Here is a 20,953-nt window from a genome sequence, read left to right on the forward strand (position 1 = left end):
CGACAAGTGAAATCGCTCAGTTGTGTCCAACTCTTTGAGACCCCATGGACTGTAGTCTACCAGGCTCCTCTGTCCATGGGATTTTCCCCCAGGCAAGAGTACTAGAGTGGGTTGCCACTTCCTTCTCCAGGAGATCTCCCCGACCCAGGGGTTGAACCCGGGTCTCCCGCATTGTAGGCAGACGCCTTACCATCTGAGCCACCAATAATACACAATTATCATCCTTTTAAAAACTGAGCAGAAAACTCCTGAAAATAAATGTTCAACACCGATTTCCAAGATATTCACAGGACTTTAAGGCTCAAAAAACATGCCTTGTAGTTTTTCACAGGATCCCTGGGGAAATACTGTGTTCATTTTTACAATGCTGCTTTAAATACTTACAGATACTCTGGAGCTGGCTCTTACTCGAGCAACAAATTCTTTCTCTCTCTCGGCAGCCTGCCTCTGCACCTTCTGAAAGTTTGTCAGCGATGCTGTGAATTCAGCCACTAAGCGATCCTTCTGTATTTTCCTTTGACGCTAGAGGAGAGGCGGGGAAAAGAAACCTGCTAGAATCAAGCTGTGAAGTTCTATAGAATTTGCAAAAGGTGTTTTGCTAGTAGCTGGCTCTTTATTTAATTTTGAAAATTTTATCCACTATATTACAGACCCTTACTGATTAACACTCAATAACATTTTGCTCAATTTGATAATGTGTTCAAACACTGTGCATATTTATCTTGAGGCAAAGGCCCATAATGTTGGATTTTCACCTCAAGTTTTCATCCTAAAAACTAGGCCACCCTTTTAAAGTAATTCCTCTTCTTTATTTTAATGGAAATAAAACCTTTGATTCACCTAAGTAGTAACTTCCACTAAGTAAGCAGGGTAATAAAAACGTGTGCCCCTAGGAAACCTCACATCTTGAATGAGCATGCATGTTGGTGAAGTCAGTCCTGGAAGGCCAGGAAACAATTAGCCAGGAAGCATTTTCTGAGCACTTACTTAATTATGGGTCAGGACAACTGCATGGAAATAATTTTTGCTTTACTGAACCACAGGATACTACCTGGGCAATTAAATACACTCTTGTGTTCTCTGAACTAATCTCAAATAGATTTTTCCCCCTTGATTTCCTTTCTAGTACAACAGTTCAAAGATCCTACAATGCATTTGATTCCTTTCACATTCAGTACATCAACAGTGTGTCTTAAAGCTTCATACCTGGTCACTGGGGGTGGTGGGCAGAGATCCAAACTCTTTAATGTACTTATCTGTTTCTTTGGCAAGCTGGTTCGTATACTGCTGCTTTTGCTGGCTAAAGTAAAAACAACATGTATTACAGTTAAAGAACTAAGGTATTTCTTGAAGCTATAACTCTGCCACTCAATTCAACCCTGATGAACAGTTTTAGAAAAATCACTTTTTAAGAGACTGGCTCAAATTTTCTCTATGAAAACAAAGTTATCAGGTCCTATAAATATTGAGTAAATACTATGTGGAAGGTGCTTCACTCACATATGGAGATAACCAAGCTTTGAGAAATAAATATCAGCAGCTATTTAGAAAAGATGACTAAAGCCAATGCGAGATTCTAAAATGTCTGATGTTTGAGATCTGGGGGATGTGGGAGCCTTAAAACTCTGTCCAGTTCTCAGGTTACAGACAGCCTCTCTTATTTCTCTACCTGAGTATTTATATCCTATAGATACTTTATTTAAAAAAAAGAAAAAAGATCAGAAGTCAAAATGAATAATAGTACAAATTTACTATTATTCATGTTAACCATAGGAAAAAAATGATAGCACTTCTCTGTAAAAAAAACCAAACACAGTGAAAGAGGTGAAAGAGGTAAATTATATAGTTATCTGTTTCTACCTTGCTAACTAGCTTATAAAGTGAAAAGTAAGATATATAACTAAGGAAGTTGACATTTAAAAAAAGCTTGTATTCATGTGATGTTTTACAGGTCACAACATCAGTACCTCGCATATATATTATCTCTCATTTTATTTATGTTTTTGCCTTTTTTCTTTTTTTTTTGCTTTAAAAAAATTAATTTATTTTTTATTGAAGAATAATTGCTTTACAGAATTTTGCTGTTTTCTGTCAAATCTCAACATGAATCAGCCATAGGTATACATATATCACCTCCCTTTTGAAACTCCCTCCTGTCTCCCTCCCCATCCCACCCCTCTAGGTTGATACAGAGCCCCTGTTTGAGTTTCCTGTGTATTGCTCACACTTTGGGTGCTTTAAAATAATGAGAAACTATATGATAATATCGGAAAAGTCAATGGCACCCCACTCCAATACCCTTGCCTGGAAAATCCCATGGACGGAGGAGCCTGGCGGGCTGCAGTCCATGGGTTCACTAAGAGTTGGACACGACTGAGCAACTTCACTTTCACTTTTCACTTTCATGCATTGGAGCGGGAAATGGCAACCCACTCCAGTGTTCTTGCCTGGAGAATCCCAGGGACGGCAGAACCTGGTGGGCTGCCATCTGTGGATGGCGGAGCCTGGTGGGCTGCCATCTGTGGGGGTCACACAGAGTTGGACATGACTGAAGCGACTTAGCAGCAGCAGCATATGATTATATCTTTCAGTATATAGATATCTATATTTGACTGACAAGGAATTATACCACACTTATATATGTTTAGCAAATGCCTTATCTTTATATATGTTTTATAAATCTTTATGAAAAGTAATACAATTAAAATTATAAAAAGAAGACTTTAATGATGTCTACATATTCAGAATCTCCACTATTAAGCTTAGCAAAATATTGTTAACTATTAAGAATTATGGCTTCTGTTCTACTTTATTTTAATAAATGATGGTTTGTTATTTAGATTTGGGACATGTTTATCCCCCTGATATCTATCCACTGCAGAAAAATGCAATATAAATTATAAGACAACTATAAATTCCTCAAACTGTACTTCAGAAAAAATATGAATTATTATTACCTATCTTCCAATCTCTTCTTTTTGGAACTTTTCCCTCTGTAGCTAATGTCTGGCATTTCATTTATTACATATATACTACTTGAAATTTGTAGCTGGCGATAGTGCTAAATTAACATATAAAATTACTCAGGTTTAGAATAATGTTGGGCAAACCATCAAAGCCCAAACAGAAATGTTTTCCTTATAAGTAAAATGGAAATAGTTCTTTTGATCTATCTAGCTCACTGCGGTTTTGTAAGGTTCAGATAAGAAAAGGTATAAAAACACACTGTAAAATCTGTAATACCACAAAGTACTGTTGCTGTTGTTCTATAACATACTAATTTACTCAAATAGGTAAGTACATACTCGGTTATATCTTTTATTTTTTTAAACAGAGGCTAATGCTTTCTGAAATTCAAGGATGTAACGATAAACTTTTGGGGGGCATAGTTCATACTGGATATGCAATGAAATCTAAGAGAAATAAATAAAAATCATCACAGGGATTGTTAGCTATGAGAAGTGACTCACACAGGGGAAGCTTAGAGTACTGTTTTTCTAAAACCATCAAAAACAACCTATTAAAAAGTACTAGGTAACCAAGAAGTTCTGCTTTGATAGAGAAGGCCAGATCTTTAAAATAAAGAAAAAGAGCTGCCCACTTTAGACAGGGAAAAACTTACACAAAATCTGAGTACAAATGAGGCACCAGAAAAACCTTATTAATTTTTCATTGTTTTCTCCAATAAATATAACACTGCTGCTGCTGCTAAGTCACTTCAGTCGTGTCTGACTCTGTGCAACCCCATAGACGGCAGCCCACCAGGCTCCCCAATCCCTGAGATTCTCCAGGCAAGAATGCTGGAGTGGGTTGCAATTTCCTTCTCCAATGCATGAAGGTGAAAAGTGAAAGTGAAGTCACTCAGTCATGTCCGACTCTTAGCGACCCCATGGACTGCAGCCTACCAGGCTCCTCCGTCCATGGGATTTTCCAGGCGAACAAACATAACAATAGGTGGTTTTCCCTCTTTATTTATTTTCTTTTTGATGTTTAACTAAATACTTACAGCTGTTGCCTCAATTCAGGTGAATCTTGAGGTGTTCCAAGTTGATTCAGAGTCCTCTGTATTTCCGCGGCTATTATGATAGAAAGTAAATGTACAGTAATTATTACAAATGTTAGACCATTAGAAATTAAGTTAGAAATTAACACAAGCAATAGGACAGTTAGAAAAAGACAGGAAAAACAAAGACATAAATATAGAAAATATTAGTTGAGAAAAAAAAATCAATGGCTTATTCAAATCTAATTCGTGACAATGTATTGTGTGGATACCTTAACATGTGAAACTGTAACTATGATCCAAAATATTATTTTCTTCCCTAATCCATCAGCACATTTAGTACAATGGCACATGGACTGTCATGTAAATTCTACTGGCACAAAAACTGTGAGGAAAATATGATTCACTGGGATATAAAGTGAATGAATTACAATTAATAAATGAAGGAGGAATAACAAAATTAGAATAACCACTTTTCAACTGTCTATGTAATAAGCAATTCAAGCAAGAATCAAAGGATGCTAAAACCATGGGAATACTCACATGACCTCAAATTATCATCACATACATGTTATTAACTTGGGCTAACTTTATAGAAGATTAATCTGTTGCTTAAAATTTGTTAAAACTTGCTTAAATTTGGTCCTAAATGACCAAATTTAGTATCACCAATTGTACAAACTAGCATTATGAGCCTCCTGACATGATGCAACAAGAAAGTCACAAAATGACCTATGTATTTTTCTTGCCAAAATATTTAACTGGAATCTATGAGCAACTGAACATACACCACACACAATCATGAGAAAGAAATCAGACCAATCTAGATTATGTGATAATCTACACAACAACTGATCTGTACTTCTTAAAATATCAATGTCACAAAAGAAAAAAATATGTAAAAGCAGGAAAGCTTTCTAAATCAAAAACACAAAATACTAAGACACCCAGTATACAATTTTTGACTGGCTTCTGATTCAGGAAAAAAGAAACAACCTATAAAAACTATTTTTAAAAATTTGTAGAGACGACTAGAGAAACTTGAATTGAATCTGGAGAGAGAAAGACTAGACAAATGTTGAAAAATGTCAACAACTGGTGAACCCAGGTAAAGTGTATATAAAAAGACCACTGTACTATACTTCTGCTCTTCTGTAGGTTTTAAATATTTCATGCTAAGTTCACCATTCAAAAGTCTACCATTGTAATAATAGTAATAAAAAAAAGGCTCTTTACAAAGGGGAAGGTTCTAGTTTTATGCATTTCTGTACACAAATAAAATGGCAAGCAGAGATAAGTTGAAAATCCATCTCAAAGTAAAGAACTTTCACATTTCCAAGAACTAGAGAAAAATGATCCAAGTCACCCATTCTTTTTCATTTAAAAGACGTCGTTTATTTATATAGCTTAAATGCTTTTAAAAAGTCATTGTTTATTTATGGGATCAAGGGAATGATTGTATTCCAAAACACAGGATTACTTTTGTTCACTCAGGATGATGTAATGAATATTGCTTTCAAGTCAAAGATGGAAAATATAAATAGTGGAGAGGAAACATATAGCAACTGTTAACCATTCAGCTAGTTACAAAGGAATTTTTTTGCTCTTTTTTTTTGGTAATAGACCTTTTCTTTTGTGAGATGAGAAACTTTGTTTGCCGTTTTAAACTTATGGCTGCTTTGTACAATAAATTATATATTTCCTTCTCAACCTCAGCAGATTCTCCTAGGCTACCTTATAGGGGTTTAAAGCTTTCACTTTCAAAAAAAGTATGCTGGCAAGACAAACTGATCCAGGCATTTATCGTTATTTCAAGAGGATTCTTGTCTTTTAAAAAGGCCATAGTACTTTGGCCACCTCATGCGAAGAGTTGACTCACTGGAAAAGACCCTGATGCTGGGAGGGATTGGGGGCAGGAGGAGAAGGGGATGAGGGAGGATGAGATGGCTGGATGGCATCAAGGACTCAATGGACGTGAGTTTGAGTGAACTCCGGGAGTTGGTGATGGACAGGGAGGCCTGGCGTGCTGCAATTCATGGGGTCGCAAAGAGTCGGACACGACTGAGCAACTGAACTGAACTGAAGTGAAAAATAGACTGCTCAATAAATGACATGAGGAAACTGACCAATCATTTGGGGGTTAAAACAGAGAACTCAATGTTACCTCATGAAGCAAAATAAATCTGTAAAAAAATTAATAATTTAAACATTAAAAATGGAAACTATTAAACTGCTACATAAAACTATAAAAATGTACTTATTACACAATCTTATTTACGATTTTGGCACAGGTACATTTTCCTGTGGTCATGTATGGATGTGAGAGTTGGACTGTGAAGAAGGCTGAGTGCCCAAGAATTGATGCTTTTGAACTGTGGTGTTGAAGAAGACTCTTGAGAGTTCCTTGGACTACAAGGAGATCCAACCAGTCCATTCTAAAGGAGATCAACCCTGGGATTTCTTTGGAAGGAATGATGCTAAAGCTGAAACTCCAGTACTTTGGCCACCTCATGTGAAGAGTTGACTCATTGGAAAAGACTCTGATGCTGGGAGGGATTGGAGCAGGAGGAGAAGGGGACGACTGAGGATGAGATGGCTGGATGGCATCACTGACTCGATGGATGTGAGTCTGAGTGGACTCCGGGAGTTGGTGATGGACAGGGAGGCCTGGCGTGCTGCGATTCATGGGGTCGCAAAGAGTCGGACACGACTGAGCGACTGAACTGAACTGAACAGGTACAAAATATTAACCAAGTATAGTACAAAACTAAGAACTATGAAGGAAAACATTATCAAACTGGCAATAAATACACAAAAAGTTTAAATGCTATATGAAAAATATGTATCTTTATTACAAATCCATACAAGTAACATATGTGTGTGTACATGGGAGAAAATGCCTGCAGCATATGATGAGTAAAGGGGTTAATATTCTTAATATAGAAAAAAACTCCTATAAGTTGGAAATATAAAAATAGTCCAATGAAAAAAAGGTAAAAGGTATCATCTTAAAATAATGACAAGCAAATAAACATATGAGAAGTTCAATTTCATTGGCAATCAACTTTTCATATATCAGATTGGAAAAAGTCAAGCAAAATAAGCAGATGATAATATAATCATAAGCAAAAGTCTTCATAAAGGTAAAGACATAGGGAGGAGTAATATTCATCATGTAGAAAGAATCAGAAATAACCAAGGAAAGGTCAGACTAGCCAGGACAAAAGTAGGCCAGGAACAGTACCTTTAATAATATTCACTGAAAACATGAATAGCAAGAAAAAAAAGAAAAAAAGACTAAAAGGTGTCATTCCTAGAAAGGATAAATAATTTTAATGCATGGACGCTATATAAAATTGTTTGGCCATTAAAAAGAAATTAAGTAGATATGCTTCTGATAGACCCAGTGGGAGGGAGCCTAAGTCCACCAAATGGTTATTTCCTTGGTTTTTGTAAACAGATACATTCAGCAACCCCAGTCTTCATCCTTTCTCCCTGAGAAAGGACTCATATGCAAAGGAGGACATAACTGGGAGCCCCAGGGCTCTACACTTCAACAAAATAGAAGACGATCAGCCACACCTCTTCTTGTTCACTGCCCAGAAATGTCAGGAAGACCTGACGAGAGCTGAGAGCTGTGAAGCCTCTCCTATGCCCGTCTGACTGGCCTGTGCAGAGGATGAGGAAAGCAAACAGTAGTAGTAACGATGGCTAGCAGAGGCTTCTTTAAATGGTGACTCCGATTGCGACGCTCCTCAAAATGTGATCTCTTTGCTAGAACACATCGTCAAAATTGTTGGCACCCTGTACAAACCTTCTGATATGGTAAACACTTTTTGCTCTATCCTAAAAAATAGAAAACAAGAGGAGTATGCTTTCAGCTGGATGGGGTGGGAGGCAAGCCTTCAATGTCTTATCTTCGGTTTATACACCCTCTTTATCACTGTACAAGTCAGATGTCAAGATTATTCAGCCTTTCCTCCTACAGGACACTACACAAGTCCAATACATTGCTTTCATGTGCTTTTAAAATCTGCAAAGTGAGAAGCCACATGTTCTCTTAGGTGCCTTGGAAGGATGGAAGTATGCCAGCAGACAGAAGATAAATTAATGCAGAAACCTGTTTCCTTAGTGAAGAATCTTGGCCCATTGATCCGTATGGATCATTGATATACTCCTGCAGAGTAAATGACAAATTGCTTTTCTTTGCAGTCTCAAATACAAATGGGAAAATACGGCTTAGTGAGACTTTTTATGTGGCTCCAATCCATTTTACTGAATGCCCTAAAAGGCTGCTGGCTTTGGCTTCAACTCCCCAACAGAAAATGCTATCCTGCTGGTTCAAGCGGTGGCATAAGCAGTTCTACAACTTGGCTTCAATGACCTGCTTGATCCAATGGTAACTCCAGAACCTGTGGAATTTCAGGGTTCTGCATAAAACTAGTGGCAAGGTCCACTAGGAAAAAAAACAAGAGAAGTCCCTTAGATTCATTGAGCAAAATGATGCTCTTTGTCAAGCCAATATTACCCTTTTGAGGAATCGTTCTAGTCCTACTACTGATTCTTGGATAAAAAGTAGACAGTGATATACTGGGTGACCCAGTGACTTGAGTTGCCTGCTACATATTAGGTGTTATGTTATCTTGTTGACAGGTTCTTCCTAGGTGGCTCAGACAGTAAAGAATCTGCCTGCAATGCAGGAGACCTGCGTTCGACTCCTGGGTAGGGAAGATCCCCTGGAGGAAGACATGGCTACCCACTCCAGTATTTTCGCCTAGAGAATTCCAAGGACAGAGGAGCCTGGTGGGTTACGGTCTATGGGGTTGCAAAGAGTCAGGCACGACTGAGTGACAAACATTTCCACTGTCTTGTTGATGTATCTCTTTCTAGATTTTGTGTGTTAGTCAACCTGCCTCTCACTCCAACTTCTGCAGTACTTGTTCAATGGAATAAACAACCAGGAATGGTTTAAGAATTAAAAACTACATACAGGCTTGCCAACACAGACTTCCCCTTCTTCAGATTAACATGATTACTGACAATGCCATGTACCAGTTTGAAGTCAACAGCAATCAAAAGTAAATATACAATATGGCACCATTCTTGGGGGTTATGAGCCAGTCACCCAGTGGCAAGATGATTACAGCCCTTCCATCTTGGTGAAGGTGGAATTTTATATTGACTGAAATAGCGGCAGTATGGATTTTGTACTGCTTCTTCTGCTGCCCTCCCTCCATGATCCCACCGGCTTCTGAATCCATGTATCAATCACAATCATTCTACCCACCAGTGCTCCTGATCAAGATACTCAATGTAACAGAGAGAAAAAACAAATACACACATACACACACACACACACACACATATATATACATATACATATAAAACAGAGCTTCCAAAGACCAAGAATTCCTTGGTCTGCCAGTACTCCTTTATCTGGAAGCTGCTGGATTTCTAGAATGTCTAATGGCCTTTTGAAGACCCAATTACGGTGTCACCTGAGAGATAGTATCTTGGGAAGCTGAAATGCAATCCCATGGGACCTTTATGCTCACAAAGACCCACCACTCTCTGGTGCTGCTTCAACCATATCCACAAAGAAAACTCAGATTTAGGACCTAAAGTGGAAAAGTGAAGATAAATAGTTCACATTTACATCTAACTACCCATTTGCAATGGCACCCCACTCCAGTACTCTTGCTTGGAAAATCCCATGGACAGAGGAGCCTGGTCGGCTACAGTCCATGGGGTTGCAAAGAGTCGGACACAACTGAGCGACTTCACTTTCACTTTCACCCATTTACAAACTTTTCTTCCATCCCTTGAAATGATTTAGAGACAATATTCAAGTAAGGAGTGTAACCGTGGCTCCACCTGAGTGGAAGCTGAGACTACATGGGGCCACTTGGGGCCAGGGTAGCACAATGTCCACTGAGGTCATTATCAAGGGGAAGTAAAAGTGTGCCCAGGGCAAAGTCAGAGGGAGAAGTCTAAACAAACCTTGGGAAATGAGAGGGAGGGAACTAGCTAATACTGCCGTCTTCAATCAGAAAAGTTAGTATGATCTAACACGTGAGCAGGAGCAACAACGATCTGGGTTTGAAAGTCTGGGTTACTCCACAGTCGAGGTACAAAAAGAAGGTAAGAGGAACATGGAATAGCTATCCAGGAGAAAAGGATTAGTAGAAACTGCAGCCTTGTTTCCAGCCATTAAGTGGCAGACTACAGCACATGTCAATATTCTGTTCCTTGCTCTGTAATGTGGATCCTTAAATTAACTATTTGTTTCCTTCCCTATCTCTATCCTCCACTGTTTTATAGGGGCATGTTGTTAGCAGTTACACTTAAACTCTGGTCCACAGATTAAGGAAATACTGTGACCCCCCATCTTGCTGAATCAGAGGAGGCATAGACTGGAAATCACCAAACAGACCTGGCACTGGAAGCAGGAAATACACATGTCTTGGTTCTACCTGTCAGTGGAGATGGGAGAGGAGTGCAGGTTGTATGAGCAATAGCAGCACCATGCTAAACGGGGCTTTTTAATTTTTTCAAGCTTAAATATGAAAAAAGGGAGAAATATATTCATTATAGAAAACAAAAGAGATGAATTATAATGGGTATTTTTGGCCATCTGATACCCAAAATTCTTATGACATTGGATCTTTCTGGTTTATAATAGCACCACTGGGAAGTATCATTACAGAACCAGTCCTTAGGGGGAACAAACTGGACAGTATGGTCACAAAACCATTCTGAGTCCTTGAGCTTTGCTGGCCTCCATTATGAGTAATGCAGGTGATTAATAATGACAGAGTCCCAGCAACAATCACAAGAAAAGAAAGACCAGACTCATAAAACTAGCTTAGCTACTTATAATCAAAATCTAGACTGACTGAATGCTATTGAGGTTCCATAAATACTAAAGTTGCTTACAAGTCAAATGCTTTAGCTGACAACTTTCTTTTCACTCTAAAACAATAATTTGAATAACACAGTACCTCATAAAATGAAGCTTCTTAGAAAGGCAACCATTCAGCTTTGCCTAATAGAGTGCATTTAATTAGCTAAGTGTTCGATGTTTTTCATGAATGCAAATGTAAAACAAGGCCTCCTACACTCAAACAGTATGCAATCTAGAAAAGGAGGGGAAAAAGTATCAATACATAGTATAAATGCTTTCATAATGTTTCAAACAAGGACCTATGTATAGGTGTTCTACTGAAGGACAATCCAAAGAGCCTAATGGAGGAGGCATTTGTATTATTTTTGAAGTGCAAGATACTAGACACTTTACTTTGGAGATTCGAACCTCGGTATCATACTTAAGACATAACTTGATGTTCAGATTATCAACTGGTTCCCCCAACCACAAGGGTAAATAAACTCCTAAAGGAAAGAACTAGGTATTCACTGTTCATTATCAGATCTTTTGCATCTACCATATTGTTGACACTCAATCAATATTTTTAAACTGAGCCACGAAACAGCATCAGAAAGACTGAATCTTATATATTAAGACTTAGTTAGTTAACTCGCTCAGCTGTGTCCGACTCTTTGCAACCCCGTGGACTGTAGGCCACCAGGCTCCTCCATCCATGGGATTCTCCAGGCAAGAATACTGGAGTGGGTAGCCATTTCCTTCTCCAGGGGATCTTCCTGACCCAGGGATCGAACCCAGGTCTCTCGCATTGCAGGCAGACGCTTTAACCTCTGAGCCACCAGGGAAGCCCCATATGTATTTCTCAAACACAAGGCATATATAAGAAGAAAGTTAAGACAGGTAGGTATGTTCCTTTATTATTTATTCATTCAACATGGCCTGGGTACCTACTATCCACCAGGATTTCTGGACATCAACAATCATTCCTGTTTCTTTAATCTGTACGGCTCTAAACTTGAGCAGCAGGCTTCCTAGGTGCTACAGTGGTGAAGAATCTACCTGCCAATGCAGGAGACGCATGAAATGCGGGTTTGATCCCTGGGTGGGGAAGAGCCCCTGGAGGAGAAAATAGCAACAGGCAGGCTCCACTGTTCTTGTCTGGAGAATTCCATGGACAGAGGAGCCTGGCAAGCTATAGTCTATGGGGTTGCAAACAGTCAGACACAACTGAGTGACTAAGCACACAAACTTGAGGAACAAGTGAAGGTATCATCTGATCAGGTGATGAAGAGCCTATGGAAACACACATCTGAAATTACGGAATCAAATTCAGGAGAAATATTGTATGGTATTAGTTCAATTTTATTATACACATGAAGTTGAATATCAGACAGAATAACTGATTTGTTCCAGAAACTATGGCTATTTTTAAGTAGAAGAGCTGGGATTAGAATGTAGACTTCTTAGTTTCTAAAACAGTATTTTTCAGAGCGCTAAAAGGGCTAAGAGTAAAAGACTTTTAAAAAGATTATTTCCTAATCCAGGTACGATAGCTGCCAAAGCAAAGAAAGGAAAAATAAGTGTGCAAAATTGAAGGAGTTGAGCTGAGACGCTCTGGTGTTTCAAGTGGTGTTCAAAGCACATTTCAAGGCTTACCATGGACCACAAGGAGCCTTCTGCCCTACTGCAACTGATGAGGAAATAAACACCTGTCCTTTCTTCAGGCCCTATGGGCAAGATTCCATAGACATCACATTACATAAGACCAGCATCACCCTCTTACATCAGTGTCAGCCATATATGGCCTGTGGGGGCTTTCAGACTCATTTTATACAATGTATAAAACAATGTAAAAATGTATACAATGTGAAAATGGTTGTTACATTTTGAAAAGGTTAACAAAACCCAAAACAACTATGATGAATACACAAGAGACCATATGTGTGTTGCAAAGCCTAAAATGTTTATTATTTGGCCACTTATAGTAAAAATAGGCTGATCCTTGTCCTAAATTAGTAGAAACTACTAAAACTTTGTAACCATAACTGAGTTCAGTATGGTACTTGAGTGTACTAAGTACACACTATGGTACTAAGTCTATTTCACACTTGAGCAGTGCTGCAAGTCTTCCACTGAGCACGCATATATAAGGAGTTGAATTTCTGCAATTTTCAGAAAGAATATGCCACCCCTATGGCAGAAAGTGAAGAGGAACTAAAGAGCCTCTTGATGAAGGTGAAAGAGGAGAGTGAAAAAGCCAGCTTAAAACTCAACATTCAAAAAACGAAGATCATGGCATCTGGTCCCATCACTTCATGCAAACAGATGTGGAAACAGTGACGGACTTTATCTTCTTGGGCTCCAAAATCACTGCAGATGGTGACTGCAGCCAGGAAATTAAAAGACGCTTGGTCCTTGGAAGAAAAGCTATGACAAACCTGGACAGCATATTAAAGAGCAGAGACATTGCCAGCAAAGGTCCATATAGTCAAAACTATGGTTTTTCCAGTAATCGTGATGTGAGAGTTGCACCATAAAGAAGATTAAATGCTGAAGAACTGATGTTTCTGAACTGCAGTGTTGGAGAAGACTCTTGAGAGTCCCTTGGACAGCAAGGAGATCCAACCAGTCAATCCCAAGGGAAATCAGTCCTGAATATTCACTGGAAGGACTGATGCTGACGCTGAAACTCCAATACTTTGGCCACCTGATGTGAAGAACTGACTCACTGGAAAAGACCCTGATGCTGGGAAAGACTGAAGGCAGGAGAAAAAGGGGACAGCAGAGGATGAGATGGTTGGACAGCATCACTGACTCAATGGACATGAGTTTGAGCAAGCTCCAGGAGATGGTGAAGGATGGGGAAACCTGGTGAGCTGCAGTCCATGGGGTCGCAAAAAGTTGGACATGACTGAGAGACTGAACAACCACAAAATGATACCGGTACATTAAAGGTGCTGGTTTGTGTCAGTTATTATTTTTAACTGCTGCTCTTCTCACATTAATTTAGAAACAATTATGGTTACTTTTTCATTTCATTGGATGAACATTTTTGCAGAGTAACTGATGTATCATTACCAATCTATTTTATTACTCTCCAGTTTCTGACCATCTCCTAGTTTTAGGATGGTGGCTTGTATGATCTTTTGCCTTACTCATGTTGACATGTTCAAAAATGTTTACAAAAAAACTGGTTTAGAGACAGACAGACAAAAAAGAGGTTTCTAGGTAGGTAACAAACAGGATAGTGATCTAAAATAACTGATAATCATTCCTAGCTTCTTCCAAGTCGTGTCTAGTAGATTTCGTCTCATTACCTTGCCTGGGGTATTGTGAATTTTTGAAGTAGTCATATTCATTTTTACTGGCAAATGTCTAATTTGAAAGAAAAAAAACCCTTGTGAAACATGAAAATTAAGGAATTAATTCTTTCCATAACCATAAACAGTTACTTGAAGAAAAACGCACCTAATACACTGAGATAGGATTAAATCAAGATGCACTACTACAAGAATACAACGAACAAATTATTTTTGCATTATTCACAATCTACAACTCTTTGCACTATTTCTACTAGAGAGGTAACATTAAAGTATATTACATTTTTCATAACATAAGGAGAACACCATTTCCTACACATCCAGGAAAAGTGCATTATTATTTATATAAAACTCAAACCATGCCCTTTCTGCCTCTTCATTCTTTTCTGTACCAAACACCCACTGTGTTCCGTGAGAGTCTGCTGCCATCTAGCGGATGACCTAAGGAAACAACTGCTTCATAGCAAAGGGTTTTTTTTGTTTTCGTTTTTTTTTCTGTCAGTACCACCATAGGCATGCTATCAGAGGCTGTGCACTGTTACCACCTGTCAGAATTCCCAAGGGAGCAGGGAGGACACTGTCTGACCAGTGAGAGTGGCCAGGCTTTGGGGACACCCTGAGTTAGCCCTAAAAGGCACATAGACCACCTTCAAAGAAATGTCTCCAAATAATGGAGAACAGAATACAACCACCTGCTCTTTCAGCACAAAATAGCTCTGTTGCTCAATCCAAAATAACTCAGCTGAAACTGTCAATCATGGGAAAAAAAAATAACGGTTATTAAAACACGTGGGCAAGTGGTTTAGAGATTCTGACTCAAGTCTCACCCACATCACACAGAGGAAGTCGAGTTTAACACTGACCAGCAAGCAGTCTGGGAGCCAGACAGCTTGATTTGGAAGCCTGACCTCACTCCTTCCTGGCTGCTGACCTTGGGCAACCGATCTCATCTCTCCAAGCTATAACTGCCTCACGGTCAAGTGGAGGGAAAATCACCTCTTCCTCAGTCATCAGGAACTCCAACTCGGGGCAATGTACGTCAGGGCTTTGTACTGCAAACAGAAAGAGCTTACTAAATGAGAGAGAACAGCATGAAGAGACTTAATGTTTTTCTTCCGGAAGTCACAGATGAGCACAGTGGCCAGCCATTGGAAGTTGACAATGACCAACTAGGAGCAATCATTGAAGGTGATGTTCTTACAGCAAAATGAAGAATAAGAATATTTTTATTAACATATGTTAACTAATGTGAAACATGCTGTAGGAAGGTATTGAAATCTAATAAACTCTGATAAAGTTATGAGAATTGTGGAGATAATGATAAATACAAATCAAGACCAGATAGTAATAACCCCCAATTGGGAAGGAAGTCAGCTATTACCTGACAGCAACCATGTCTAGCAGTTACATACAAGCGAGAAACCAAACTATTAATAGGGGAAAATCCCTACTAAATATTAAACAAACTCTAAGTAAAAACAAACTCTGTTTTAGCCTCCAGGCTTTCCTCATCTATCAAACCATCTAGTTTAAAGGGTGCTTTTAAGCATCAGTACTATAGAAGATGGTATATATAAAAACACTGCAAAATGGCATAGATTTCTATTCGGTTGGTGCAAAAGTAATTGTGGTTTTGCACTGTTGAACTTTGCTGTTTGATATTGGAATACATTCTCAAATAAATGTGGTTATGTTATATTATCATTTTAATGGACATTTCTTGCTTTGTGCTTTTTTGCTAATGCATTACTTGCTGTTTACTTTATATTTATTTTTCAGTTCAGTTCAGTCCCGTCCGACTCTTTGAAACCCCATGGGCTGCAGCACGCCAGGCCTCCCTGTCCATCACCAACTCCAAGAGTTTACTCAAACTCATGTCCATTGAGTCGGTGATGTCATTCAATCATCTCAAAGACTAAGCGCAAATTCAAGCAATTTTTTTTTTAATTCAAGTTCAAAATGGGTCGTAAAGCAGTGGAGACAACTTGCGACATCAACAGTCTGGCCCATGAACTGCTAATGAACGTACCGTGCAATAGTGGTTAGGGAAGTTTTGCAAAGGAGACAAGAAAGCCTTGAATATGAGCACAGTGGCCAGCCACTGAAGTTGACAATGACCAATTAAGAGCAATCATCAAAGGTGATGTTCTTACAACTCCATGAGAAACTGCAGAAGAACTCAGCATCTACATTCCAGTCATTCGGCATTCAAAGCAAATTGAAAGGTGAAAAAGCTCTGTAAGTGGGTTCCTCATAAGCTGACTGCAAACCAAAGACATCATCATTTTGAAGTGTCGTCTTCTCTTATTCTACTCAACAACAATGAACCATTTCTCAACCTGATTGTGAGGTGTGGCAAAAGAATGGATTTTACACAACAGCCAGCGATGACCAGCTAAGTGGCTGGACTGAGAAGAAGCTCCAAAAAAACCTCCCAAAGCCAAACTTGCACCAAAAACAGGTCATGGTCATTGGTGGTCTGCTGCCAGGCTGATCCACTATAGCGTTCTGAATCCCAGTGAAACCATTACCTCTGAGAAGCGTTCTCAGCAGATGGATGAGATGCACTGAAAGGTGCAACGCCTTCAGCCAGTACTGGTCCACAGAAAGGTCCCAATTCTTCTCCACAACAATGTCCGACCACACATTGCACAACCAGCATCTCAAAAGTTGAACGAATTGGGCTACGAGGTTTTGCCTCATCCGTGACATTCACTTGACCTCTCTTGTCAACTGACTACCAATTCTTCAGGCGTCTCAACAACTTTTTGCAGGGAAAATGCTTTCACAACTAGCAGGAAGCAGAAAACGCTTTCCAACAGTTTGCTGAAACTTGAAGCACAAATTTTTATGCTACAGGAATATACAAACTTATTTCTCAAATAAGCAAGAATGGGTTGATTGTAATGGTTCCTATTCTGATTAATACAGATGTGTTTGAGCTTATTTATAACTGCAAGGAGATCCAACCAGTCAATCCTAAAGGAAATCAGTCCTGAATATTCATTGGAAGGACTGAAGCTGAGGCTGAAACTCCAATCATTTGGCCACCTGATGCAAAGAGCTGACTCACTGGAAAAAGACCCTGATGCTGGGAAAGATTGAGGGCAGGAGGAGAAGGGGACAACAGAGGATGAGATGGTTGGATGGCATCACCGACTCGATGGACGTGAGTCTGAATAAGCTTCGGGAGTTGGTGATAGCCAGGAAAGCCTGGTGTGCTGTAGTCTATGGGGTCGCAAAGAGTCAGACATGACTAAGTGACTGAACTGAACAGATAACGATTAAAATTCACTGTCTGAAACTGCATTGCTTTTGTACCAACCTAATGAAAGAACACAAGATGCTATTACTGGTAATTTTACGATAATCAGAGTTAGAATCGTTAGGTTGGGCTAATCATTACTCAGTACAAGGTGCATAAGATAATGCACCATGAAAAAATACCTGCATCAGCTGGTTAAAAATAAGTCTGAACACAAAAAGGTTTGAAGAAAAAAAAAACAAAAACAAGTGACCTAGGTTTATTTTCTTATATTAGGAAAAACCAAGAAAAGTATACTGTAATTCTAAAAAGCACACGGCAAGTAGAAAAACTCGTTAGAAAATCTGAAAGAAAACTACTGAAATAATTATGGGCTTGTTTTCCCAATAGGTTGTCTTGTGACCTGAACAGGGAGCTTATCTTCTTCAAGAGTGAAAAAACTGATGTGCATCGTGGGGAGGAAGATGAAGGATCTTCTAAAGAATGAGTCTTGAGCTGAGAAGCTGAAGGTGAAGCTGGTGCGGCCGGGGCCAAGCCCTCTGGTTTACTGCACTTGCCCTCCTGGTACTCCAACACCCGCAGGCAAGTCCTGCTTCCATGAAGCAGTCTCTCATCTAGAACACATTTAATTTTAAATTCCTCATTGGTTTTCTTCCCAGATATTTCAAGAAAGGCACACAGTGGAACAAAGTTGCAATTTCGGGCATTTTAAAGCTTCTGTAGACTAACAAAACGTTAAATCTGAAGTCATGGTTCTCAAAAATGAACAAAGTACAAAAGTGAGTCATTTGCCAACTGTATCTAAACAGTACTTTGGAATTCGAAGGTAGCCAGAACATTGCAAGCTCTGATTTAGCAAAGACGTTCAGACCTAACATCTGGTCACATGGGCCTGCCCAGCCGACCTAGTCGGAGGGAGTCTAAAATCAGGAGTTAACAGGGGCCCAGAGTAGGACGTGGCTCCTTGAGAGGGTGGTCTGTGTACACAGCTAACACAGGGGGGCTTGCCAGCGGGAAAGCCTTACTCCTTCTGGTTTTCCAGCCTTCCTGACCCCTCCTCAGCCCACCTCACCTCTTGGACGAGCTTCCTTCCTGTCATCTGCTGATGGTCTCCCCCTGCTCCAAAAGCAGCAGCAGTATTAGCCACGTGAGGAATCCCCCTCCCGCTTAAATGACAGTGCTTTCTCAACTGTTAACCTCAGTCTGAATTCCTGATCAGTTTTAGCCGCAACACCTTGCTGCTCACATGTTATTGCCTCTTCTTCCCTCCCCAAGCCATAAAGAACAGAGTGGGGGTGGGGGGAGAAATCCAACCGAAGTTATATTTTCAGAGAAACCTAGACAACGAAAAAATCCTCAAAAATATGTACATGTGGCAAAGGAACAGAAAAGAGCAGATCCTGGGTGAGAAGCCACGTGTGCGGACAGGGAGTAAGGAGGTGTTGCAGATGAGAACAGGGGAGGCAGAGCTCCAAAATGTCACCCACAAGTATCCACCAGCAGAAGACGATGACTGCACCCTGAGGAGGGGTCCAGGAGCAGCGCTGAGAAGGAACATGGCGGTGCTCTGCTGGGGGCAGTGGCATCAGGAGGCTGAGACCACCCTCGGGCCTCTGGCTACCCATCTCTTAAACTGTCACCTTTCTCTAAGAGGAAAGGGACACCTTAGAAAGAAGCAGCTGAACACTGGGAGTCGATGGCATGATGGGGGGACACCATGGCTGGAGGGGAAAGCCCTCCTACACCGGGCTAGGTTCTGAGAGGCAGAGGGGGAAAGAAACAGTGCCTCAGGGCAGCACCGAGAGGAAGGGGCCCTAGAGTAGAGTCTGGCTCCTCCCTCTCCCTTCACAGCCAGGAAAAGCACACTCACTCCACTGAATAACAACAGAAAGAACAGATATAGCAACCATGCGGAAGACTATAAAAAACTGTGGAAAAGAACAGCAAAACTCCCTATGAGGAAAACGCAGCAGGAAAAAAAATGTAACCACAGAAGTGGATAAGGTGAAAATTATAACCCAAAATAGCACTGAATTTTTTTTTTTTTTAACTCAGTGAAGCAATTGCAGTTTTAAAGCAAGATCACAAAAGAGCTCCCAGGCAAGAGGGCCAGATAATAAGCACCAATGAAGCAGAAACTAGAGTAACTTGGGGAAGAAAAAGAATTTAGAATTCTTTTCTGCAATGAAGAAAAAATGACAGGTCAGGTTAGATGCACAGAAAGCAAGAGCCCCAGGAATAGTGGGTGTCACTCTGGGTTGTTCAGGTCACGCTCCCGACTTTCTGATGGTTTTAGCTACAGGTTCACCGTCACTCTCGACTCCTCTCTCTCAGCTCCTGGTGATCTCAATACCCATGCTGACAACCCTGCCACCATCCTGGTCTGGCAGGCTGCAGTCCATGGGGTCGCAAAGAGTCAGACATGACTGAGGGACTGAACAACAATCCTGGCCTCAGTTCTTTCTATGAAAATGAAAGTTGCTCGGTCGTGTCCGACTCTTTGCAATCCTATGGACTGTATAGTCCATGAAATTCTCTAGGCCAGAATACTGGAGTGGGTAGCCTTTCCCTTCTCCAGGGAATCTTTCCAACCCAGGCATTGAACCCAGGTCTCCCACACTGCAGGCAGATTCTTTACCAGCTGAGTCACAGGGAAGCCCCAGTTCTTTGTATGTTTCTTTCCAAATGAACTTATCCTCCATCCTCTCAAAATCACACACTCTAAGAGCTAACCGAATGCCTTCTTATTACCAACACCTGTTAACTGTTCCATAACCTTAGTTTGATAGACACTACTTACAAATTACCACCTCCTGTATGCCTAGCACTCTCTGACTGGTACCCTGATCCCAACAAGCCTCTGACAACTCCCAGGACCTAGAGCCCTTAGGTCCTGCCTCTTTGTCACTTTCCCTCACACAACCTCCCCCTCCCCCTTGGTTCACTGGCCTCCTGACCCAACTTGCACTCCACAGCCAGCCTAAACATCATCATCTTCTACTCCCCTGCTTGTGTCCTTGAGTCCCTCCCTCATCTTAACTATTCGACAAATCCAAAACTCTAGTTGAGCCCAACACTGTGCGTCCTCTAGTATATGACTGTGCCATACAGCACTTACCAAACCTCTGTTCATGAAGACTTTATCCTAAGATTATAAGTTTAACACTGGGGGGAACTTACCATTCATGCTGTTTTTACAAATGAATCCTTCCAAGTTCTATATAGAGAAAATACTTAGTGTAATGATGCCTGGATGAGAACATTCTCTTATCTGTGTATCCAAGTTCCATTTATTTACATGTTCAAAAGTCTAGTTCTACCCAGAGTAAAAGCCTGAGTTAGGGATTTTGGTAGATAAGAGCTGAAAAATCAACTAATGTCACACTGTCAGTCTTGGCTTATCATTATGGTCATTATCAGTAATCACTTCAAACAGAAGAAATCTTATAACAAAGGACTATTTAATAAAGGTATTTCTATAT

The 20,953-nt window shown here is 40.1% G+C and overlaps 1 protein-coding gene across 1 annotated transcript in view; it reads right to left on the bottom strand.

The window, feature by feature from the left end:
• STX7 (syntaxin 7) overlaps positions 1-20,953 on the bottom strand; it is a 60,809-nt gene that overhangs the window by 13,217 nt on the left and 26,639 nt on the right. The window contains exons 3-5 of the mRNA XM_069598443.1: positions 4,007-4,076; positions 1,207-1,300; positions 385-522 (exon numbers count right to left, since the gene is read on the bottom strand). Of these exons, the coding sequence (XP_069454544.1) occupies positions 385-522; positions 1,207-1,300; positions 4,007-4,076 (302 nt within the window). The remainder of the gene's footprint in view (positions 1-384; positions 523-1,206; positions 1,301-4,006; positions 4,077-20,953) is intronic.

The sequence above is a fragment of the Ovis canadensis genome, chromosome 8, assembly GCF_042477335.2.
Source record: "Ovis canadensis isolate MfBH-ARS-UI-01 breed Bighorn chromosome 8, ARS-UI_OviCan_v2, whole genome shotgun sequence".
Lineage (NCBI taxonomy): Eukaryota > Metazoa > Chordata > Mammalia > Artiodactyla > Bovidae > Ovis > Ovis canadensis.